This window comes from Mytilus edulis, chromosome 4, assembly GCF_963676685.1.
Source record: "Mytilus edulis chromosome 4, xbMytEdul2.2, whole genome shotgun sequence".
In the NCBI taxonomy this organism is placed as follows: Eukaryota; Metazoa; Mollusca; class Bivalvia; order Mytilida; family Mytilidae; genus Mytilus; species Mytilus edulis.
The window spans coordinates 17198074-17225048 of record NC_092347.1 but is presented as its reverse complement, the minus strand read 5'-3'; the positions used below and the strand labels follow the sequence as shown (position 1 = coordinate 17225048).

The window sequence follows — 26975 nt, the reverse complement described above, 5'->3', positions numbered from 1 at the left end:
ACATGTGAATTTTCGACAGGCATTCGATATGATTGACATGTGGATTGTCGAGAGGCTTTCGATTTGATTGGCATGTTGATTGTCGACAGACATTCCATATAATTGACATATTGATTGTCAACAGGCATTCAATATATAATTCCAATGCGGATTGTTGACAGGCATTCGATATGATTGATAAGTGGATGGTCGACACGCATTCGATATAATTGACATGTGGACTGTCGACAGGCATTCGATATGATTGATGTGTGGATTTTGGACAGGCATTCGATGTAATTGACATGTTGATTGTGGATAGGCATTCGATGAAATTGACGTTAGATTTTGACAGGCATTCGATGTAATTGTCATGTGGATTGTGGACAGGCTTTCGAAGTAATTGACATGTTGATTGTTGACAGGCATTCGATGTAATTGACGTTGATTGTGGACAGGCAATCGAAGTGATTGACATGTGGATTGTGGACAGGCTTTCGATGTAATTGACGTTGATTGTAGAAAGGCATTCGATGTAATTGTCATGTGGATTGAGGACAGGCTTTCGAAGTAATTGACGTTGATTGTGGACAGGCATTCGATGTAATTGTCATGTGGATTGTGGACAGGCTTTCGAAGTAATTGACGTTGATTGTGGACAGGCATTCGATGTAATTGACGTTGATTGTGGATTGGCATTCGATGTTACTGTCATTTGGATTGTGGACAGGAATTCGAATTTATTGACATGTTGATTGTGGACAGGCATTCGATGAAATTGACATTTGGATTGTTGACACGCAATCGATGTAATTTACACGTGGATTGTCGACAGGGAATCGATGTAATTGACACGTGTATTGTCGACAGACATTCGATGTAATTGACTTTTGGATTGCAGACAGGCATTCAATAAAATTTTCACATGGATTGTTAACATGCATTCGATATAATTGACATGTTGATTGTCGACAGGCATTTGATACAATTGACATGTGGATTGTCGATAGGCATTCGACAAAATCGACACGTGGATTGTGGACAGGATTTCGATATAACTAACATGTGGGTTGTCGAAAGTGAACTAGAGAGAGCTATTTTTTTTATTTTAGAATTCTGTATCATACTTTATGCAGATGACATAGTCTATTGTATATTTTATAAATTACTAGCAAAGGTAAACAAGATTATATTTTTTTCTAAAAGAACAATAAAGTTTTTTAATATTGTGAATAATTAATGTAGAACAATGTTAAACAAGTAGAACAATCTATATATACTCTTGGCTTTGTTGTCATTGTTTACTTTAACATATAAGAGTGTTGTAGGCAGTGTTTTAGATACAGGGCCAGTCCAATATGTGATGTTTTAAATCTTGGAGGTACATCTTCATACAATTGACCGGTCGTATCGTATAAGTGACGTAATAATACCTACAATATAAAAATATCTCATATGAGTTAAATATAATTAGTTTGAAGAAATGACCTGGCCTGCTTAGATAATTCACCCTTTAAAAATAAGTAACTATCCATACGGCTAGGGCTAAATTTCTTCTTTTTAATCTACTGCATAACAATAACAGTAAGCAACTCGCCAAGTTTAACGAACTGGTACCAATTTATCACTGTACCGGTTATTTTTATTTGCATATGGAATGTAAATTCATTTTTCCTGTTAATTAAAAAAAATATTTTATTATGATATTCAACTCGCAACAGAGCTTCTTGTGTGTTTTAAAAAGATATTGGCAACCGATGACTATTTATATAATTAGGAGGATACTAAACCAATAGATGGATAAAATCTGATAAAATTGGACGAACTTCACAAATAAATAAGAGGATCATAAGAGTCTGATGGCTCACCTGTATACATTTAATATAAGGAAGTAAAAAGAAAGGACATTGGAGAGAAGTCAATCTTATAAAAATTACGTGTCAGTTGCGAATTCCGAAATTCACAGAAAACTAAAAGGATATGTACAGTAGTGAAATAATATTAAAAAGTAATTGTTCAGAACTATTTCAAAAGTCAAACTTATAATCTGTTGAGCTATATCCAATGACGTTCGTCCTTGAGATGCATGAAATGTTTGACATTGGACATAAAGAAAAAAAAACCAAACAATAAATCAATCTACTGGTGTTGCATTAACTGTTCGATTCAATATTCCCGTCCAGTACACTTAAATCTTTGAATAATTTCTGTCCCCATCATTAATGACTTACTCGCATGGCTCGCGGATCTGGTTTTACTCTCTCATATTCTTTAGGTATTCCTTTTATGGATGACTCGTCTTTTACAGCAATCCCGCTATTTCTCATGGAAATGTTCACATCAGAGCATATTTCGTCCATAATGTTGATCGCTTCGTTGTTTTTATTACTTTCAACGATTTCCACATTTTCTGCTATATCCATACAATCAAGTAAGGTTAAAGCTGACTTGTCAGTCATTTCAAAGAGCTGTAGATAAAAAGAAAATGCATGGATAGTAAGGGACGAAATCAAAAGTTCAATGTAGGATAAAAAAAACTTAATTCACATAGTTTTTTCACTGACTTTTTTTTTTGGATTAACAAAACTTGCAGCAATGTTGAACCCCCCCCCCCCCCCCCCCCCCCCCACCCCGTCACTAAATAAAAAGGTAAATGAAAAGGTAAATACAACGTAATTTTGTTTCAGTCAAGCTTGATACGATATAACGGAAAGGTAAACAGACAAATATAAATAAGCTAATATTTTCTTAATTGTTTTAATCACTTCATTATAGGCATGTCTCAGCCTCTCAGGATTTTATGATCTTTCATGTATAGCTACAAATATCGATTGTCAAAAGTCTTCAGTATAGACAAATATATATTCAAATGAAAAGTCCAATATTGCTGGATAATGCATATATATTTAATTATTATTTAATTTTCACAAGTACTTTCATGTTCATTATATTTTTTTTGAATGGTATTAAGCGATATCATACTACTCCCATCGGAACTTCTCGTATGTTTAGATTAGTTCGAAGAAGATAAGACGACGAACCTATTTATAGCACAGTTCTATTTTAAGGTATTTGCATAATTTTTGTCCTATCAAAAGTCTGAATTAAACATTGCACCACAAGCTTGAAATACAACGATAGTATAAATAGATAACTACTAACTACTTCTCATAACAACAAATAAGATCAGAAAAAAGTGTCGAACCACAAGACAATGGTGCAGAAAATTTCCAAACGGGGTGTCCACTCCGGGAACACCCTCAGAGCATCCAATTCAAGGTAGGTCAATTAAAAATTATGAAAGTACTTCTCATCCAAATCACAGTGGCGGCTCTAGACGAGGTTCCAGGGGTTGGAACCCAGTTCCAGGTTTGTCCAAGGGATTGGAACCTTATTTTTTGGACGATCAATGCATGAGAATGGGGACATATGGTCGGAAACCCACTTTCTCCTGGGTTGGGAACACCCCTTTTCCGCCACTGCATGTTATTTTCATATTGGGTTTATATGAAATTAATTTACGACAAAATTAAAAAAGTTAGATTGAATAAGATGAAATAATCATATGTAAAAATAATTTATAAAATCGGTTGATAAAAATAATCGATGCGCTCGTGAATATATGATTTCAACTTTCAAAAAGACCAACTCCCCCTTTACATTGCCCACAACTGTATGCTGCTATTTTGAATATTGATAGAAATATTACTTTTCGATTATATTTGGTCAACTCATAATAAAAAATGTCCAAACCATTTAAAAGCAAAGGCGGATTTAGAGGTTTTTTTCAGCCCCCCCCCCCCCCCTTTTTGTGAGAAACATTTGATTGCTTATATAGGGAATCACTGAAGCATTAGGGTCCCCTCTTAGGCAGTTAGTGGGCCTCCTCTTATGAAAAATTCTGGATCCGCCAGTGAAAAACTTGTCTTATACCATTATCTATAGATACAATTTCAGGTGTATTATTGACATGAAGATGTTTATAATTCGAATTAAGAGTTCGAATTTTTTATAAATGTAATGCTAGAATAAATATAATGGTAGAAAATGTATTTCAGCTACTTAGCGCCCGCCCGAAAAAAAAGGGGGGGTATATAGCAGTCAGACTGGTTCAATGCAATGATTTTGAAATTTGAAAGATCACATAAGCGTAATATTTGGGAATCAACATGAAAAATAAATAGATGCGCTAAATAAGTCTAAATAAAACCAAAGACTGAGCAACAAAAAGTAATATAATTCGATGCATACTACACAAAAAAATAACAATCGTGAACTTCTCACTGAAAATTAAATAGAAGTTAAATCTCTTATAAACATGTAACTTAGTAAGAAAAAAATGTCTTATGAAATGGTAATTTTTAGAAAAATGAAATCACTTTTAGTATGCTGATCAGTATTATATGCACGGATACATTTGGCCAAAAACAGGAGCTTAAAACGTTCTTGGTACATGCAGTTATAAGTGATCATAAGTAATGCAAGAATTAATATAACGGTCGAAAATGTATTTAAGTTACAAAATTAGATAGTATAAACTTCACTCTAAAATTGTCACTCAGTCCGGGCAATCGTCATATGACATCCTATTTATACTTAAACATTATTGTTCACGTTGGCCTTCAAAGGGAGCGTTTAGGAAATTCATGCTCGCTTCAATGCAATAATCTTGAAATTTCAATGAATTAAAATATTGGTATTTCATTGTAGGTTCAATCGTACATACAGTAGGAGATCTTGTCTTCTAAGAAAGTCATGGAGTCCAACAGCAATGAAAGATACCATTTTAGATGATCTAAATATGGATAGAGATGATGTGCTATATTCGCTTAATAAAAAGGGAAGATGGGAACTTCCGGAAATGCTTAAACATTCCATTTTGACAGGAAGCTACAAGAACTTGAAATCAAACGTCAAGTTAATTGTCTCCCATGACATCGCAAAGAAAAGTCATACTGTTGGGTACTATTCCTCAAAAGGAAATAATAAGAAAATAGAAAGTAAAAAGAAAACTTATTTCAACGGCGAATCAGTCGTAGCTCAAAGCAGAATAGACGACAAAACTGGTACACAACCTATCCTTCAAATTGAAGTAGTTTACCCTAGTCCATCAACATGTTCAGTAGTTCACAATCCAAAATATGTCGGGCATTATATTGATAAACCTGAAAATGGGCGTGGCCGAACAACAAAAGCCAGAAGACAAAGGGAGAAACTCAGTGTTGGTCAATACTATGACGAATATTGCGAATCATTTGAAGATATTTATAACGACGAATCCGAAACGGAAACGGAGTTAGACGATGAATCAGCTTCGTACCTGTACGAAAACGCTAATAAAGAAGACGTTACAAACACAGAATTATTAGAAGATATCATGATACATGCTGCTTTAATGCAAAGTTTGTGTCAAAGAAACAACATAAACTATTATTCAAAGCAGATTTTCGAATCTAAAGACAGAAAAGTGTATGAACCAAAGATTACGACAGACGAAACACCACAAATCGAAGAGCCTACAAGTTTGGCTTTAATAGAGAATAGAAAAACTATGGAGCCCGTTTTTGTCTTACTTCCAAAAAGAGAAGTAGAGAGTTCATTGTTGAAAGAACGATATGGCAAAAGCTATGCTGAATGTCCTTGTTTACCCCGAAAGTTTTTAATCGATGTTAGCGACAGAATGAAAATGCGATTGAAAAACTCCGGATGTTTGAAAGCAGAAATCTTAAAAAATTGGGACCTGACCTCCTGTGTTGTATTTACATATGATGAATACGATGTCAACAGTACAGAGACACACGGCGTATTTAGAGTATGTCTTAATATTGGAACAAACTCAGAAAAATTCAGAATTTTGACAATGTTTGACTATTACAACGGTTGCGTAGAAGATGTCTTACACAGAGCTGTGACATTCCTAGATATGATGTCGACCGACGGATTTATAGAAAATGAAAAACTTCCCCCTATAGAAAGTATGTCCATGAAATTTGAGAATTTGAACAAGTGTCAGAAGTTTAAGAAAGACGCGTCTTTAGTTACTCGGAAAACGCTATTTAAAGACATTTTCAACAACAGTTTGAGTGACAATGAAACAGTCGTTGAACTCGGTTATGATTGCATTTCTTCAGAATATTGTGGAATTTGCTTTGATTTTATAGCTGAAGGCGGAAAACCTGGAACAGCTCTTTCATCATGTGGACATTGGTTTTGTGATGAATGTTGGATAGACCATTGCAGATCGCGTATGAATATGGGTTCTGTGAACATAACTTGTCCAGAACATGGATGCAAGGAAACAGTCGCTGAAGCTGTACTATTGACATTTATAAACGTATTCGAGGTACTTAGTTTAAAACGACGAGACCATGACCTTAAGTTGCAGGCTTCTGATGCTAAATGGTGCCCAAATCCAAACTGTTGTAGGGTTATCACAGTAACTAATCCTGAAAAAGCGAAGGATGTTGCGTGTATATGTGGAACACATATTTGCTTCCAATGCTTACAACCACCACACTGGCCAGTTCCATGCGATAAAGCGCCAGCCTACTGGAAGAAGTTGAAAATGAATGGTGACGACATCACCATATCAGAAACATTTGTAAATGTCCGTGGGAAATCATGTCCGAAATGTAAAAGGTTCGTGGAGAAACTGGGTGGCTGTTTCTATATGAGCTGTGCATGCGGAGCTAATTTCTGCTGGGGATGTTTAGGCACGTATCCAAACCATATAGCGAGTGAAAAATGCAATCAGTACAAACACGGAGACACGAAAGGAACTAGCACTCTGCAGGTTACCGAAATGGATGGTTATTCTAATCTATCAAATAGAAATAGAAGTGGAGATTACAAGAAAGCCGTTAACCACCGCAAGGGTCGTCATCCACTTAAAATAAGCCAAATAAGATCAGGCTCTCGTCAGATCATATTTAAATGTAAAAACATTGCCAAAAGAAAAGGACCACTGTATTTTCCAATGTTCGATGGCACAGAAGATAATGTTTCTGTTTGTTCAGATGTGGAAGAGAAGATTAAGGAATTACTGAACAATATGGTATCAGTTTACGTTGAGCTTCATCACATGGCAGAATATTGCTACGTTTTTATTGACAAACTCATAAAATCTGGTATTAAATGTTCACATCTTCGAGGGAATGCTGACATCCTTGGTTATTTAGCCGATAGGATTTTTAGTATTTTAACAGATTCCGCTGACGTGAAGGACTGCCGACCACTTCTCTCTTCCTTATTACAGATTCAACAAAAATCAGTAGATGTCACGAAAAACATTGTTTCAGTCACTAAAAAGTTTACAGTATAAACATGCATTTGTGAAAAGACATGCAAAACAGAAGTGATACAAAAGTGTAAATCCTAATTAAAAAATGTAAAATTATTATTTTTTTTTTTTATACTAAACAAACTTTAAAAAAACTTGAAATGACGTCAAGGCCTGCTGATAATAAGTGAAATATCAGACGAATACGTATTTTTCTGTTTTACAAATTTGCATGGTTGAGAATAACTCCATTGGTTTATTCATGAGTTGCCCTTCTATGGATATTTTGATTTTCTTCTTAGAAAGGGTGAATGGTTGCAAACAAGAATGTGATCTTTGATATTTCCTTTTATGTATGTTTTTTTTATCTAAACCCAAGAAAAGACCTCATTCTGAAAAGTTAACCCAATACCCAGAGCGTGATCTCTGGGAATGAACACGCGCTTAAAAAATAAGGAGATGTGTTAAATAAGGTCACTGTCGACAGAGGCTAATCAGTGAAAGTCAGCAATCATGCATGGGTCACTCACTATAAGGTCTTTAACAATGAGCAAAATCCATACTGTATAGTATTTTATATTTTAAAAAGCCCGACACTTTGTATGCAAAAGAGAGGCGACAGATACCAAAGAGATATGTTCAAGTTCATAGAATAAATTGACAACGTTATGGTTAAAAAGATAGAGACAAACAGACAAACAACATTATACACAAAACACAACATTGAAAAAAAGACTGAGCAACACATAAGTAATAAAAGTCGATGAATATACTAAGAATAAAAGCTTCTGACTAAAACAAAGTAAAAAAAAGTAATTTAAACTCGATTTACCTTTCAAGTTTGAGCTTCCTTAATCTTTAATCATTTGTGTATTCAAAAATGTTGTTGGTCAAATTTCAGATAGGTACACAATTCGCAAACTTTGAGGGAAGTGGTAAAAATAGAAACAAACGAATTCTGAAAGCTCTTTTCACATGGTGTACATAGTTAGAAAATGCACACGTGCACAAAGCACAAAACTGACGAGATGTCGAATCTGATGGCATAATTCATTACATGTCAACAGAACCTAACATATGCAATCAACAAATACGGAGGAGCATTTTTTACCCCCTTTAATTTTCTTCTTTAATCAACTCAACATCCCTAAAACAGGAATACTGTATACTAAAACGCATTTTCTACACAGATATAAGCCCTCAATGTAGGGGTAACCGATGGCATTTAACCAACGTTAGACCACATTAATCTCAATGGAAAAGTTACGAAACTTTCTTTTAGTTCTTTATAATAGACACCCCCCTAAATAAGCAGGGAAAATGTCTATGGTCAGTTTTAGAAAAAAAGAAATCATCTCTAGACTAGTAGGCTGATGCACGGATACATTTGGCTTAGTACAGGAAGTTGTATAAAAGAGGGGCGAAAGATATAAGTATTGAACGTCATATTTGGTACATGAAGTTTTGTATTTTACGAACTATGTGGTAAAGACAGAAGGCCGTCATCTTTACAACGAAAGCATCGTTATGAACTGAAATTTGCAACGAATTTTATAAAGACATTTCTTTTTGTAACTTAATATTATGGAAAATAACACCCCCATTTAATAGTAGGGGTCAGTTTTTTTCTTTAATCAATTTTTCTAGTAGTTAAGTTAGATTGTAAACATTGATGTCGTTCTATCGATATCGTCGACACACATACTTATAATAAATGACAATTTTCAATAATACAGTTGGGCATTCTTGCATCAAATAAAACGAGACAAGCATGTGGTGACAAAACTGAAAATGTCTTCAACAAATACAACCTTGTAACAGACAGAAACTTTGGGGAATTAAAATTTAACCTGGACCATCTACCCCTGTACAATATATATTTTGTAAAATCAGGGATCATTTGTTAAGACCCTTCAAATTCAGAGGTCTTTATACTATAATTACTGAACTGATTTTAACTAGGGATTATACAAAGTCAATGAAACAATTAATTTTTTTTTTTTTACAAATTCCCCTAATTTATTTTAGGGAATCTGTTAAAAAAAGTATTAATTCTTTTTATACGACCGCAAAAATTTTAATTTTTCGTCGTATATTGCTATCACGTTGGCGTCGTCGTCGTCTTGCGTCGTCGTCGTCGTCCGAATACTTTTAGTTTTCGCACTTTAACTTTGAATTGAAATCTATGAAATTTTGACACAAGGTTAATGACCACAAAAGGAAGGTGGGGATTAATTTTGGGAGTTTTGGTCCCAACAGTTTAGGAATTAGGGGCCAAAAAGGGGCCCAAATAAGCATTATTCTTGGTTTTCGCACCATAACTTTAGTATAAGTAAATAGAAATCTATGAAATTTAAACACAAGGTTTATGACCATAAAAGGAAGGTGGGGTTTGATTTTAGGAGTTTTGGTCCCAACAGTTTAGGAATAAGGGGCCCAAAGGGTCCAAAATTGAACTTTGTTTGATTTCTTTAAAAATTGAATAATTGGGGTTCTTTGATTTGCCGAATCTAACTGTGTATGTAGATTCTTAATTTTTGGACCAGTTTTCAAATTGGTCTACATTAAGGTCCAAAGGGTCCAAAATTAAACTTAGTTTGTTTTTAACAAAAATGGAATCCTATGGGTTTTTTGATATGCTGAATCTAAAAATGTACTTAGATTTTTTATTTTTGGCCCAGTTTTCAAGTTGGTCCAAATCGGGGTCCAAAATTAAACTTTGTTTCATTTCATCAAAAATTGAATAATTGGGGTTCTTTGATATGCCAAATCTAACTGTGTATGTAGATTCTTAATTTTTGGTCCCGTTTTCAAATTGGTCTACATTAAAGTCCAAAGGGTCCAAAATTAAACTAAGTTTGATTTTAACAAAAATTGAATTCTTGGGCTTTTTTGATATGCTGAATCTAAACATATATTTAGATTTTTGATTATGGGCCCAGTTTTCAAGTTGGTTCAAATCAGGATCCAAAATTATTATATTAAGTATTGTGCAATAGCAAGAAATTTTCAATTGCACAGTATTCAGCAATAGCAAGAAATCTTCAATTGCACAGTATTGTGCAATAGCAAGAAATTTTCAAATGCACAGTATTGCGCAATAGCAAGAAATCTTCAATTGCACAGTATTGTGCTATAGCAAATATTTTCAGTTGCACAGTATTGCGCAATAGCAAGAAATATCTAATTGCACAATATTGTGCAATAGCAAGAAATTTTCAATTGGAGTTATCTTTCTTTGTCCAGAATAGTAGTTGAATCAACTTAAATCATTGTTTTATACAATATACAATGTATATTCACATTTACTACCAACTGATAAATTAAAACAATCTTTACCATTCAATGATAACAAGCACTTTATTTTACATTTTAATATTTTATGATGTATTTAAATGAGTAGTTATTGTTGCAAACTCCATTATGAATTTGAACTGAGATCAGTATTGGAAAAAGGGAAAGGGGGATGTGAAAAAAATGGGGGGGGGGGGGTTAAATTTTTCTCATTTCAGATTTCATAAATAAAAAGAAAATTTCTTCAAACATTTTTTTGAGAGGATTAATATTCAACAGCATAGTGAATTGCTCAAAGGCAAAAAAAAAATATTTTAAGTTCATTAGACCACATTCATTCTGTGTCAGAAACCTATGCTGTGTCGACTATTTAATCACAATCCAAATTTAAAGCTGAATCCAGCTTAAATGTTGTTTCCATACTTGCCCCAACTGTTCAGGGTTCATCCTCTGCGGTCGTATATAGCTGCGCCCTGCGGATCATCTGTTTGTATATTATAATAGATAATACCTTTGGAAAAAGGAATACCGCAGTAATACAAAACAATTTGAGGTTAATTTGTTCAATTTGTTGATACTTGGTGAGAAATTGTTACTAAATAATTGACATTCTATAAAGAAATATCAGCAAACTTTCACAAATATTACTTTAAACAACAGAGTGAAAAGTAAAATGTTTATATGGAACCCGGATAAATATGAGGTAATTGGGGAATTTATTGCTTAAAAACCCACATATATAAGACAAAACAAACTTCTAAAAGGAAATAACATTATAATTCTACATTGGTTTAGTCCATGTAATACAGTGTCAGTGGCACATATAACATGCACATATTAATGCGGCATAAAAACAGAATTGTAAAAAAAAAAAAAAAAAGTTGTTTTATAAAAATGCAGCATATACAAAGACGCTTACATCCACAATATAATAATAATTAAAAAGTCATTAGATAGATAAACAAAATCTTTATATTGTATACCTGCCTGTCCATATAAAGATAAACAACCAGACAAAAGTATGCCACCTTGACGATTGTTTAATGTCTCACTTTAATACTGTGGTCATATCTCAGATATTGTTTAGTACAATTATGCTATTCCATATTTGTTGAATGTAGGTATAAAAGTCTTCAAATTGTAAAGTGAAATAATCTTGAAAAAAACGGAAGATATCAAATATTATGTATGACTTGCAGAATTTTTTTGTCAATTTCTATGTAATTTGATCTCTAGTTGAGAGTTGTCTCATTGGCAATTATACCACACCTTCTTATTTAAAATGAAACATAGGTCAGAAAAATCATATTTCAACAGGTTATGGTGGTATTAAAAATGGTAAAAAAGGAACATAGAAAGTGTGCAAATGTTTCATCAAAAGTTTTCAAACTTAACAAGGAACTTTGCGTGAAATGCCTACCCAAAAACGTAGAACTGCAAGTAAAGGAATTGGTGTTAAGAGAGTTCAATTCCCGAGGTCAGGTTAACATCTATGAATTGATAGACATGTAATCATTCATATGTAGTGCCTATAGATTTCTAAAGGTTTACCAGGACCATTAACCAAATATGTAGTTTAACGCCCACTCTCATCAAGAAAAACGAATTTCTAATTAAAGTTGAAACTTGTAACTGGGTATTTTACAAAATCAGATCCGGAGCATGTTTTCAGTGATTTTATAAAATGACAAACAATTTCAGTGATTTTATAAAATATAACTAACAATTTCAGTGATTTTATAAAATAATAACAATTTCAGTGATTTTATAAAATAACAATTTCAGTGATTTTATAAAATAATAACAATTTCAGTGAATTTACAAAATCAATGAAACTGCTGGTACCGATTGCTCAAAATCACTGATTCTTTCATTTATTTTTACAAAATCCCTCATTCTTTCAGTGATTTTATGAAAACCCCAGTATTACAAATTCACATACACACATACACACATACACACATTACATTGATTATATATACAATATGTCAAGCGTTTAAAATATGATCAGCTAAACTGACACGAGTTTACGTTTTTTTTTAAATAAAACTAGCACAAAACAATCAAAAGCCTACCGTCAACAATTACATCCAACTCTTCAAATAACGAAAAACATTCGAAGATTATTTACCACATCTATTGGCGAGATTCATGACTTGGGACAGACACAGGTACATTTGTTTGGGTTGAGCCATTTTTTTTCCATCCCCCTTTTATTACTGTAATTTTTATTAATCGCTTTATTTATCAATTGTCTCAGATTTTTACATATATAGGTATAAATAGGTAAATTTTGGTTGTCTTCTCAAGATGTATATATATAAACTAGTATAGGACGATCAATTTTCCCGTTATGAAACTAGATGTAATACATTGATACAGTCGTTTAAAAATCAATATTTCGTAGTTTTTTTTTAAATTCTGTTCTGAATGGTTATATGCGTTATCATATAACTATCATCAGAAGTTTTCGTATGTTTACTTAAATTCGAGGGAGATATCAGAGTACGTACCTATTTATCGCACAGTTCTATTTTGAGGTATTTACATACAATTTTGTCCTATCAAAAGTCTAATTTAAACATTGCACCACAAGCTTGAAATACAACGACAGTATAAATAGATAACTACCAACTACTTTTCTTTACAACAGAATAGAACAGAAAAAGCGTTGAACCACCAGCCAATGGTGCAAAAAAAAATCCAAACGGGGTGTCCACTCCGGGAACACCCTCAGAGCATCAAATTCAAGGTGAGTCAATGAAAAATCCAGTCCTGCTTTTCGCGTTATTTAGTTAGGCTATATCAAAGCATTTACGGCAAACAATAAGAACCTAGTTAAATGAAATAAAATAATTATATGATTAATATCTAATAAATAAATAAAATCGGAAAACAAGAATAATATGCTTTTGAATTTTAAGTTAAAAGAATCTCCTTTTTTTCATGCACTACCCGCAATATCCCTTTTACCATATTTTATTAAGATCACCAGGCGAAAATAGTTATGTCTACAATCAGAACACTAGTAATGTTCTCGTTTCCAAATGTCTTTCTATAGTACTTTATTATCCATATAAAACATGTATTGTTTCGATAATAGATGTTTTCTGGTCTGTGCGTCCGTCCGTCCCGCTTCAGGTTAAAGTTTTTGAACGAGGTAGTTTTTGATAAGGTTGAAGTCCAATCAACTTGAAAATTAGTACACATGTTCCCTATGATATATTCTTTCTGAACAATCTTGGTAAATACTTAAAATTAGCGGAGAAACTACGCTGCTAACTTTTATTAATTTTATGAATTTCATACTCTGCGTTATACTTGAAATTGTATTGTATACAAGTAATTTAATGTATCTCAATGTAGTTAACATTTGATTATTATATGTCTGTTTATTTAATATGGTGCATGTATAATTAATTTGTCAAAAAATGAATGTATATCCTATAAGCTGTACTTGCTTTTGGAATAAAGTATTATTATTATTCTAATTTTAATGCCAAATATGAGTTTTAACCCCAATTTCACGGTCCACTGAACACAGAAAATGATAGTGCGAGTAGGGCATTTGTGAAATTGGACACATTCTTCTTTATTCTAAATTGTGATTCTAATCACGGTATTATTATGTGTGTTTCAACTTTGAAGATTGGTCGAATATTATTTTCGGGAGGGTCATTTTAAGTTATAGTGTATCCAATTATTTCGTTCACAAGGCACAACAATTGATTGTCATCGGTCAAAGTTGTCTTACACCATTAGAGGTGTATTATTAAAACTAGAAATGTTAGTGCTGAATGAAGCTTTCGAAATGTTTGTTTGTTCTGAAGTCGATATAATATTTTAGCTACTCAGTATAGAAAGATTTTGAATCTAAAGTCGTATAACAGTCATATGTACAATAAAACTTCATTGTTTGGTAGGGGTTGGGCTAAGGCATTACGCTTGCATCAATGCGATAAGTTTGTGATTTCAAAATATTGATATTTCATTGCAGGTTCAATCGTACATACAGTAAGAGATCTTGTCTTCTAAGAAAGTCATGGAGTCCAACAGCAATGAAAGATACCATTTTAGAAGATCTAAATATGGATAGAGATGATGTGGTATATTCGCTCAATAAAAAAGGAAGATGGGAACTTCCGGAAATGCTTAAACATTCCATTTTGTCAGGAAGCTACAAGAACTTGAAATCAAACGTCAAGTTAATTGTCTCCCATGACATCGCAAAGAAAAGTCATACTGTTGGGTACTATTCCTCAAAAGGAAATATGAAGAAAATAGAAAGTAAAAAGAAAACTTATTTCAACGGAGAATCAGTCGTAGCTCAAAGCATAATAGACGACAAAACTGGTACACAACCTATCCTTCAAATTGAAGTCGTTTACCCTAGTCCATCAACATGTTCAGTAGTTCACAATCCAAAATATGTCGGGCATAATATTGATAAATCTGAAAATGGGCGTGGCCGAACAACAAAAGCCAGAAGACAAAGGGAGAAACTCAGTGTTGGTCAATACTATGACGAATATTGCGAATCATTTGAAGATATTTATGACGACGAATCCGAAACGGAGACGGAGTTAGACGATGAATCAGCTTCGTACCTGTACGAAAACGCTAAGAAAGAAGACGTCACAAACACAGAACTATTAGAAGATATCATGATACATGCTGCTTTAATGCAAAGTTTGTGTCAAAGAAACAACATTAACTATTTTTCAAAGCAGACTTTCGAATCTAAAGACAGAAAAATATATGAACCAAAGATTACGGCAGACGAAACGCCACAAATCGAAGAACCTACAAGTTTGGCTTTAACTGAGAATAGAAAAACAATGGAGCCTGTGTTTGTATTGCTTCCAAAAAGAGAAGTAGAGAGTTCATTGTTGAAAGAACGATATGGCAAAAGCTATGTTGAATGTCCTTGTTTACCACGAAAGTTTTTAATCGATGTTAGCGACAGAATGAAAATTCGATTGAAAAACACCATATGTTTGCAAGCAGAAATCTTGAAAAATTGGGACCTGACCTCCTGTGTTGTATTTACATATGATGAATACGATGTCAACAGTACAGAGACACACGGCGTATTTAGAGTATGTCTTAATATTGGAACAAACTCAGAAAAATTCCGAATTTTGACAATGTTTGACTATTACAACGGTTGCGTAGAAGATATTTTACACAGAGCTGTGACATTCCTAGATATGATGTCAACCGACGGATTTATAGAAAATGAAAAAGTACCCTCCAAAGAATGTACATCCTCCATGAAATTTGAGAATTTGAACAACTGTCAGAAAATTAAGAAAGAAGTTTCTTTTGTTACGAGAAAAACGCTATTTAAAGATATTTTCAATAACAGTTTGAGTGATAATGAAACAGTTGTTGAACTCGGTTATGAATATATTTCGTCAGAATATTGTGGAATTTGCTTTGATTTTATGGCTGAAGGCGGAAAACCTGGAACAGCTCTTACTTCATGTGGACATTGGTTTTGTGATGAATGTTGGATAGACCATTCCAGATCGCGTATGAATATGGGTTCTGTGAACATAACATGTCCAGAACATGGATGCAAAGAAACCGTCGCTGACGCTGTACTTTTGACATTTATAAACGTGTTCGAAGTACTTGGTATAAAACGACGTCACCACGACCTAAAGTTATTGGCTGCGGATGCTAAATGGTGTCCAAATCCAAACTGTTGTAGGGTAATCACAGTAACTAATCCAGAAAAAGCGAAGGATGTTGCGTGTATATGTGGAACACACATTTGCTTCCAATGCTTACAGCCACCACACTGGCCAGTTCCATGTGATAAAGCACGAGCTTACTGGAAAAAATTAAAACTGCTTGGAGACGACATTGCCATATCAGCATCATTCGTAGATGTCCGTGGGAAATCGTGTCCGGAGTGTAAAAGGTTCATTGAGCATATGGGTGGTGTCTGTTTCTATATGAGTTGTCCATGCGGAGCTTATTTCTGCTGGGGATGTTTACGAACGAATCAAGACGGCAACCATAGGTGGACTAAAAGTTGCAGTCAGAGCATTAGAAACCCACTGAGAGGAACAACTACTCTAAAGGTTACCGAAATGGATGGTTATTCTAATGTATCAAATAGAAATAGAAGTGGAGATTACAAGAAAGCCGTTAACCATCGACAGGGTCGTCATCCACAAAAAATAAACAAACTCAGAAAAGGTTCTCTTCAGATCATATCTAAATGTAAAAACATTGCCAAAAGAAAAGGACCACTATATTTTCCAATGTTCGATGGCACAGAAGATAATGTTTCTGTTTGTTCAGATGTGGAAGAGAAGATTAAGGGATTACTGAACAATATGGTATCAGTTTACGTTGAGCTTCATCACATGGCAGAATATTGTTACGTTTTTATCGATAAACTCATAAAATCCGGTATTAAATGTTCACAGCTTCGAGAAAATGTTGATATGCTTGGTTATTTGGCCGATAGGGTATTTAACATTTTAACAGATTCTGGTGACGTGAAGGACTGCCGACCACTTCTCTCATCTTTATTACAAATTCAACAAAATGCCGTGGATATCACGAAAAACGTTTTTGCGTTCACTAAAAAGTATATAGTATAAACATAAATCTGCTATAAACAAGTGAATACATATCTTTCTGTTTTAAATTATTCACAAATTTGTATTGTTGAGAATAGCTCTCAAGATTAGTTTATTCATGATTCTAATATGACGTGCTTCTTTCGCTTTGTGAATAAATCCATGCTCTAAATCCAATAAAATTTGTTTGCACATGCGTGTATTGACTACTGCAGAATAATGAATTTGATCAAATTGTCATGCATTTAATATATTTCATTAATTTAAAACACTCCTAAACTCTTAAATGATGCACATGTTGTTACTAATTCATTTAGTATGACTGTAATGTGTTGCATTTGGAAATTGACATACTAGTATTTGACCTAGATACATGCACATGTACGACAACCGTTCATGTTGGCTGTTCAAACTCCTCCCTCTGAAAAATCATATTGCCAGTCGTTTGCTTGTTTATCAACGAAAAAGGGAGATTTATGGCATAGTTTATACAAACGGGCTCCACCTATACACATTTTAATTGTCCTAATCAGAATCGAAATAATTGATGCAAGCTACTACTTTAATGTAGTTTTAACATGGGTAGGCATTATATTCGTGTTATTTTAGCCCTCACTATCGCTCGGGCAAAAATAATCACGTATATAATGCCTACCAATGGTAAAACTACAACAAAGTATAGCTTGCATCAATTATTTCTTAATTTTGCTGTATATGAAATCCCCTCCAAAATTTGTCTATCAATACAAGAGAATAGAACAGCATGATTTTAATATCAACTTGTTTGCTTCCAGCAATTTGGCATTGCTCTCTTTTTATTTTTGGTTTTGTCCCTCATACTGGTTTTAGTTCGTCCTCGGTCAATACCATCGAATCAGGTTCATATGTAACTTATTGACTTCGTCAAAAGTCCATAGTTGATAAGCATTTTATATTATAAAAGGCCCGACATGACAAAATATTCGTTTTGTGTGAAAAGAGAACCGATAGATACCAAATAGACATTCAAACTCATAAGTCGAAAATAAACTGACAACGTCATGGCTAAAAAAGAAAAAGACAAAGAGACAAACACCAATACACAAAAGAGAACACAAAAAAATAAAAACTGAACAATACAAAAGTAATATAAGACTTGCATACTACTAAAAAATGCAACTTCTGACTGAAAATAAAATGAACCAAATCTCGATTAACCTTTCAAGTTTGAGTTTTCTTAATCTTCAATCATTTGTGTATTCAAAAGTTATGTTGGTCAAATTTCAGACAGCAAAACTGTTCGCAAACTTTGAGGGCAGTGGTCAAACTTGAAAGTCCTAATTTTTAAAAGCTTTTTGTACATGGTGTAGTTAAAAAAAATGCATACAAAGCACAAAACTGACAAGATGGTAAACCTGATGGGCATAATTGATTACATGGTAACAGAAACTAACATGTTTGCAAAAAAATGAAAATTAACAAGTGTGGAGAGACAATTTCATAGAAGCGGCGGGGGCATTAACTTTTACCCTTATCCGTCAGAACGTTCGTCCCAAAATTGGTTTTCGCTCTAACTTTAGTTTGCCTCAACCAAATGGTATGAAACTTATGCACAATGCTTATAACCACAAAACACAGATCAAGTTAGGATTTTGCTGGCGTCACTCTTACCATTCTAGAGTAATGCCCCATTGAATATGGAAAAGTTGCTGAATTTTTTGTTTCTGTTCTCTCAACTTTAGTTAACCTCAACCAAATGTTATGACATTTATACACAATGCTTGAAACAACAAAACACAGATCAAATTATAATTTTGGTGGCGTCACTTTTATCGTTTTAGAGTAATACCCTTTACAAATGGGGAAACAAATGCTGATTTTTCGTTTCCGTTCTTTAACTTACGTTTGCTCAACTCAGTAATGTTATGAAAATTATGAACAATACTTATTTCCACAAAATACAGATCAACAAGTACAAATTTGGGTAGCGTCACTTTTACAGTTCATGAGTTACCGTCCCTTTATAACGTTATGTGCAAGCGGGGGCACATTCGCCATTTATTCCATAAATTTGTCCCACATTTTAATAGACGCATTTTGTACAAAAATAGAAGCCCTCAAAGTTTGACCTCATTAATCTCAATGGAAGAATAACAAAACTTTCTTTTAGTAGTATACAATAAGATGGAATATGTCTAAGTACTGGTCAGTTTGAGAAATAAATTACCCCCAAAAAACAAACACTTTTAGTATGTCGATCATCATTTAACTACGGATAGATTTGGCTTAGTACAGGAAGTTGTTTACGTATTGAACCTCAAACTTGGTACATGTAGTTATAAGTATTGCACGAACTATTTTAAAGTGAAGACAAGAGGTCGTCATCTTCACCATATAAGCTTCGGTATGAACTGAACAAAAAAAAAATTAAAAAAAGATATTCCTTTTTGTAACTTAATGTTGTGAGTCATAACAAAATGACAGAAAATATTTCTGTTAAAAAAAAATTTTTTTGCCCTAAATCCCATTTACTCGTTTAGGACAAATACTTTCAGTATCGGACAAGACTGGCAAAATTACCGTTTCCGATCCTTTGGTCGTGACAAATTTAACCCCCATTTGATCGTATGAATCATTTTTTTTTTTTTACGCCCATGAAGCAGCAAAATTTTATTTAAATACAAAACTATATAGACGTCGCGTACGGTGTTGGTGATAATACGGATTTTGCTTTCCAGTTCGCCTTTATTGCATTTGTTAGAAGTTTCGGAATTGATAACTATATAAATGTATATATCAAAATGTGCGTAATTAAAAGTAGGAATGGAATATGCCTTAAAGTCATTACTTTTTTCATTTTGTAACTCGAATGATCCCTAGTAACACTGATTTTGCCCGTGTGGACACGTAACACCGTGACATATGATCAGCGTTGCTTTGAAGTTATTCTTGTCATTTTTTAAACTTATTAAAAAAAAGTTGAACTCCTAGCAAGAGTAGTCTTTGGTGTTAATGGTGTATGTTTTATTTATGACGTCATCGTTAACTGGACGCGTCTGACCAGGACGAAAAGTTCACTTTGTGTTGTGGTCAAGCCGAAAATAGAAAAAAGTATGGATAAGGGTGAAGTTAAGAGTGATTTTAAAAGGTAATTCAAATAGATTATTCCGAAAATGATATATCTTTTTATTCCGTATATTATAAGGAAAAAAATTAATAAGTTTTGTAACAACATTTCAAAAGATCGTGCCAGAATTCATGATTTTTTGAAATTTTTATTTCTGTCACAAAACCCAAATCTCGCATATTTTTTAGAACTCTTCAAAATTCGAACGAATGCTGCATATCCAAACCACAATTTACATATCCACCCTTCTTGTGTCAAAATTATACAATAAATATACAACTTTCTATGTCTTCAATTAGTAAGTATTGTTTAAATTATGTCCTAAATTGTTCATTTTATTAAATCCGTTGAAATGTCACACTCGCCGTTTTCTGATGTTTTGGCGTATTTGTTAAGTGTCTTATGAAAAGTAATAGGCAGTTGCAGTCTTTTCTACGATATGAAATTTTATTCAAACGTGAAAACTATTTTTTTAAGTGTATGAACAAAAATTGTGTCGAAGTTTTAAGAGAAAATATTGAAAAAAAAATAAACGTGATCTTTTTGTTTTTGTCTAGTCAAAATGTCACAAAACGCCGTTTTCTACATTTTTGTTACAAGTATGATAAGTCATATTATACAGTTTTGGAGGGTGGAAAATTTGAAATTATAATAGCACAAAAATACTATATAACATTAAAATCTACTGTTCAGGGATTTTTTTGAACCCATTTTCGATCACATGTCAGAAGAATTAACGACACAGTCAGCGACTACTTTTGTCTAGTCATAATGTCACACCATGCTTTTTTACTTGTTTTGACGTTACGTTCTGTAAAACTTGACATGTAGTGACGCAACGTCAGATATTGCTACCATTTAGTGTAACAGAAAAATGACGTTAAATTGAAAACGCGCTTTATCTACTTCTTCCTGCTTTCCTTTTTGGGTAAAGGCAAAGTATAACACACAAGTATAAATGCCGTGAGAATCCAATATGATTTTATAATTAACATAGGATATTCAATTTTACTGCTAGTAATTATGTGTTTTTGGAGAAATATTGCTGCATTATATTCAACCCGAATATGATTTTATTCAAGCAGTGACATACAATAGCTTATACTTATGATACTGATTTTTTTTTTTACTTTTTGGTCGTTTATAGATGTGTATTTTTCTAATGTGTGCATCATGGTTGAAAGCAGGACATTTATATTTAGTGGAGGAAGGAACACGAATGCAGTTCATGCCGTCCCTGGCGTTTTACGCTTGTAGCGACGTTAAATTATGATAACGGACAAACTTGCAAGACATTTTCATTAATCCGTATTTTTTATAGATAACCCTGTAATCTTAATGCTATTTGGTGTACCAACTTCAACTTTAAAAGTACTTTTTATTGGTATAGTTATCAAAGCCGAAAAATAATCTTCAAGAAATCAAATCTCTGATTTTTTGGCCGTAAAAGTTTTGTGAAGGCATGAAAGTTTAACTCGGACATTTCCGCAAGACATTGCAAATCTATTGGTTTGAATTGAATATGTAGCTATATTTATTTTTCAACTCGAATTTTGGTAGCTAACACTTAGTACTAAACTATCGTGCTTACAATTTAATGAATTATCTGTCAAAATTTTATTTTTGAACTGAAATGTTTCAAGTTTCTAAATTAAATTTCCGATGGGACATTTCCGTACATCATATTCTTTTGAAAATATGTATGCAAATTTTAAATAGAGACATGCATGTTAACCAATACTGAAATATATCACGTTATAGAATGTTCATGCTAAATTTCGAAGAGTTGCGTGAACATTTCGCGAATTGTTCGAGTTTTATGTTTCGAGTTTGTTACATGGGACAACGCTAAGTAAACGTTTTTTTCGGATAATCTGTGTCGTCCTAAGCCTATGGATATTATACTTTTATTCTTTCTCTATCATTATGTGAAAATTTAAGAATCAATCTTTATTTTAATGTATAACTTGAAATATTTATTTTAGCATTTCGATAAAAAAAAATCCTTCAAATATTTACTTAACGCTATTTTTCGTGGTAGTAGCAATATCTAACGTTGCGTCAGTGCCTAACGTCGCAAATTACGGAAGCTTTTACGTACCATGCTAATTAATTTTTTCCAATTTAATATGACGAATTATGAATTTGATATAACAGATTATGAATTTGATATAACAAATTATGAATTTGGTATAACAAAATATGAATTTAATATAACAAATTATCAATTTGATATAACAGATTATCAATTTGATATAACAAATTATCAATTAGAAATAACAAATTGTCAATTTGATATAACAAATTGTGAATTTCTCTACCAATAGTATGATTTAATTACATATAATTACATTAGATGTATGTTTCATAATAATATTTTATTCTGATTGGCTAACTGCACATCACGTGTTATTCCGTAAGCAGTTGCATTGCTCAATACAACTTTTCACTCATGATAACACGTGCTCCAACAATAAAGTGCACAGGTGAATTAAATAATAAAATATATAAAATTGTGTTTTCATGATTATAACTAAAAATGTAATTATAAGTATTGAATGCTTCTTAACTTTATAGGGTTGTAAAAGCGTTGACCGTGCGTACATTTTTAGAATGAAGCGCTTCCGCGCTTCATACAAAATGTACTTCGGTCAACGCTTTTACACCCCAATAAATTTACAAAAAGAAGCATTCAATTCTTAAGTATAATAAGGAGATTGATTGAAACATTGCGTAACCCAAATTGCCGCATTTTTTGGTGTATTGATTCATTGTTTATCTGACGCCCAGCGACAAATATGTCATTGAATGCTTATTCAAAACTTTCTTAACAGTTTTAATGTTTCTGAAACCCTCTCCCTCCCCTTTTATCTATTATTGAGGCAGTTTGGGGGCCTAGTTTGAACTTTCTCTATTCAGTACATGGGACCTGGTGTCTTAGAACGAACGATTATAATAGAAAAAGGATCAATTTATATTGCACATTTTCAAATCAGAAAGAATGGATAGTGTGTTTCTAGGGACATGGGAACATGCAAGGATAAAAAATGCTTCCCCTTCCTCAAAATACTGGCATGCTTCTTTGTCAATTTCGATGGGCACATACAAGGATTAATGAAACATTCTTAAGTTCATACTTGCATTTTTATTTATATATTTGTTTCAATATTTATTTTGTTTGCACACTTTTTATCAAAAACAAAGACCCATGCGTGAGATCTAGAAGAGAAAAAATATGCCCATGTACAATCAGTGCAAAAGGGATCTGATATAAATTTTTATTTCACATTATCATAATTTTGATACAATATCTTAACAGATTTTTATCGAATCTAGTTAAAATTAATATCTGTATCTGTTTCGGCGGAGGACATTTTAGCGCATTGGTAGGACATTTTGGAGAAAAAAATCTAACGTTTTAGCGCCAAAGTAAAGCCCATTTTAGCCCAAAATTTAAAACCCATTCGAGCGAAAATGGAAATTATCAATGCCCATTTTAGAGCAATGCTTTAATCTATTTTATGATTAATGATCAATATTTTTTTTTAAATAGAAGCAAGACAGCACAATTTAAAAAATATCATGTCCATTAAAATATAACACTAAAATTTTAAAATCAAATTTTAAAAGACCTTCTAGCCTGGAATTTATATTCAAGAGAACGTAAGTAATGGGCTCTGGGTATACCCCCTGTACAATACTGTTCATAAAGTTGCAGTAGGAACTGATTTTTCTCTTTACCTTGTCTAGATTGTGGTGCACATTCGTCTATACATTGTATTTTTATATATGTTGTTGTTTGCAATTTGATGATTGTATCAAGAAAAACGTAAATAGCTGAGTGACAACTAAAGAATTACTTTTATTTCAGTGAACATATATATATATACATACAACTTTAATATTAAGCCAGCATAAATTAATGCTCGTGGTTTTAGAATTATTCAACTAGGAAAGTTTTCGCTAAAATGGGCTATCGAAAATACAGCTGAACGGATTAATCCTGCGCTAAAATGGGCTCTAATGTCTGCGCTAAAATGTCCCCTAGTAGTTTTTCGCTAAAATTATCTGCGCCAATCTGTTTTCTTGTTTATAGGTGAGATTAAATTTCCTTTTGTTTATGAATTATGAAATCGGCAAATTTGATTAAATTAACTTTATTGTGGTTAATTTTGAATTTGCTTTCAACTGTTGATTCTTTGAACATTTAATACAGGCGATGAAACAAACTATTCAACTAATAATTTTTTTTATTCGCGAGTATGATGGTCTTGTAAAACAATGATAGTCCGTCGGAAGGGGGCGATAAAAGACTGACCCGTGTTAAGAGAGAGCAGTATCTCTTGCACGTATAAGTCACCCTTTTAGATTTCGAAAAGAGCAGACTAAGGCTACAAGGAAGCACTCGCACCCTCAAAGTGGAAACGGGTTAATATAAGTTGTAATAACTTGTTTCACAATCCACTATAAATAAATATGTTTAAACTAAAAGAAAAAGCAGCAGAAAAGACAGGGGTTTAAACTTTTTTTTATTAAATATCCTGTTTCAATCAAAAAAAGAGTAAATATCTTTGCTCCAAGGGGATTCTAATTTAAATGAATATTTTTTTTTCCTTTTTAATTTAACTGTACTTATAAACAATATGTACCGCTTTTGCATGTCGGTTCTATACGTAGCAAGTCAAGCAAACCGCTCATATAAATTATGCTGTACGATTGAGCTGCACGAAATGAAAAAAGTATACAACGTTATTTATACAATGCATGAAAAATAACGTCAAACTAACGTTACCAAAACTAACACCAACACCGTACGCGACGTCATAACGAACGACATATATAGACAATCACAGATTTCAGAGCAGATTATCGCACTTCAGCGAACCGAACATCCCACTTCAGCGCAGACCATTGCACTTCAGCGCTGGTCATTACCCTTCAGCGTGACCATCGCACCCCAGCGTCCTATTCGAACCTCAGAGTCCTATATATATATATATATGGAAACCGGATAAATATGAGGTAATCATGTGGAATTTATTGCTTAAAAACCCACAGAGAGAAGACAAAACAAACTCCTAAAATGATTGTTACATCAAGACAAGAACATGTTAATTTGGCATCAAAAGTTCAATTTTCGAAGACAGGTTTATTTGATCATAGATGGTTTATACATTTATGATTTGATAGACATGCAATCATTCATGTGTAATGGTTATAGATTTCTGATAGTATACAATCATTAGCCTTTCAAAAAGGGCTAGTCGACTCTTAGCTGATGAAAATGGAAAGTGCCCTCGCTTTGTAGATTAATTCATTTACTAGAATAGCCACGTGCATCAATCAACAAATTTTACCACACACGTGAGGTCACCGCACGTTATGAAGTAGTATATATATCGTTTCACGTTGTTGTTTACGAAACTCCAGAAGATTCGGCTATTTATACATAAAAGTTACCTGTGTACCAATATCATGAATATGCATGATTAATGACCAGGCAAAATCTAATTACTAAAATAGAGAGGAAAAATCCCGTAGGTCTTTTCACCACCGAACACCGCTAAACACCACCGAACACAACAACAGTTTATTATTTTGTCTTTTATCGTTATCAATGTGAATTAAATATGATAATCAAGTTATTAATTTAACAAATAAGAAGATTTAAAGTCCGAATATCTACAGAAAACAGAAAGGAAGAGTCTTATAACACCCCACTTTTTGAACTCCGCTGACCCTCATGGACACCTCAAATATACTTTTTCCATTTTTTCTTCTTCTAACTCTTCTATAAAATAGTTGTATGTAACTAAAACAGCGAAATTGTGTCCCCGGCGAATATGTGCCCCCACTCTACATGTTGTAACGTTAATTTGAATTGTGACACATTATGATTGGTGCAACTACTTCATTCTGTGTGTTCATCATATAGGAATTGATTAATGTTTAAATCGCTAGGTCGCAGACTCGCAAACTTCACAAATCTTCAGACTTTCTTTAATTTGTGATTTGCCTAATAAACCGGTCAAGTTTTCATCTCCAGAAAAATACGTTTATCATATGTAGTAAACGGATATATCTTGCATAAGAACCTGTCCAAACAATTTCCCGGGGTTTAAAATTATGTAGGTGTAATACCACCATTGATTTTCGCATATTAGTCTTTGTTAGATTTGCACTTTTCAAAAAAATGTTCAGAATTTATCTTTTACCAAATAAAGAAATACTTGGCATGAGTAAATTTTATCCTGTCCAGTAGATCTACTATAAAAAAAAATTCACATATCATTTCATTGCTTTTCAGTAAGAAAATATCCATCACTGCCAATCAAACTTTCGGCACCTATTTTTTAGCTGTGTGCAAGCTTTAGTAACAATCAACCTGAAGTTTTCAATATATTCTATAGTCAGAGTGACTATGCCTTTGGTTATACATTTTTGCTACTATTTTTTCAATCAGTTGACGCAAGTATGTATTCATAAAAACGGTGTGGAAGAGGTATCCATGAGTGTACATAACAAAATTTTCTTGAAAAATACTCACAAATTCATTTGTGAGACTTACCACTCTTAAAACAAATCAGGTGCACCAATGAACAGCAAAATGCAATGACTTCATATCTTTGTCAAAACCGGCCATCAATGAAATATTCGGGAAAACGTTAACTTGTCGATAATGAACGTCACATTGTCTGATGACGTCGACAAAACACAA

At 33.1% G+C, this 26975-nt stretch overlaps 4 protein-coding genes across 4 annotated transcripts in view; 2 read left to right on the top strand and 2 right to left on the bottom strand.

Moving 5' to 3' along the window:
* Nucleotides 1-26975, bottom strand: part of LOC139521744 (coiled-coil domain-containing protein 172-like) — a 388671-nt gene that overhangs the window by 220544 nt on the left and 141152 nt on the right. The gene's annotated exons all lie outside the window — the stretch shown is intronic.
* Nucleotides 1046-26973, bottom strand: LOC139519093 (uncharacterized). The gene is made up of 3 exons (XM_071310888.1): nt 26826-26973; nt 2211-2447; nt 1046-1412 (listed from the first exon to the last, which is right to left on the bottom strand). Exons 2-3 carry the CDS (start codon nt 2436-2438, stop codon nt 1281-1283), a joined length of 360 nt encoding a protein of 119 aa, XP_071166989.1. The 5' UTR covers nt 2439-2447; nt 26826-26973; the 3' UTR covers nt 1046-1280.
* LOC139519091 (uncharacterized) lies at nt 3050-7375 on the top strand. Its single transcript, XM_071310884.1, has 2 exons — nt 3050-3258; nt 4690-7375. Exons 1-2 carry the CDS (start codon nt 3194-3196, stop codon nt 7298-7300), a joined length of 2676 nt encoding a protein of 891 aa, XP_071166985.1. The 5' UTR covers nt 3050-3193; the 3' UTR covers nt 7301-7375.
* On the top strand, nt 13178-17391 carry LOC139519090 (uncharacterized). The gene is made up of 2 exons (XM_071310883.1): nt 13178-13304; nt 14550-17391. The coding sequence occupies exon 2, from the start codon at nt 14611-14613 to the stop codon at nt 17170-17172; it is 2562 nt and encodes an 853-aa protein (XP_071166984.1). The 5' UTR covers nt 13178-13304; nt 14550-14610; the 3' UTR covers nt 17173-17391.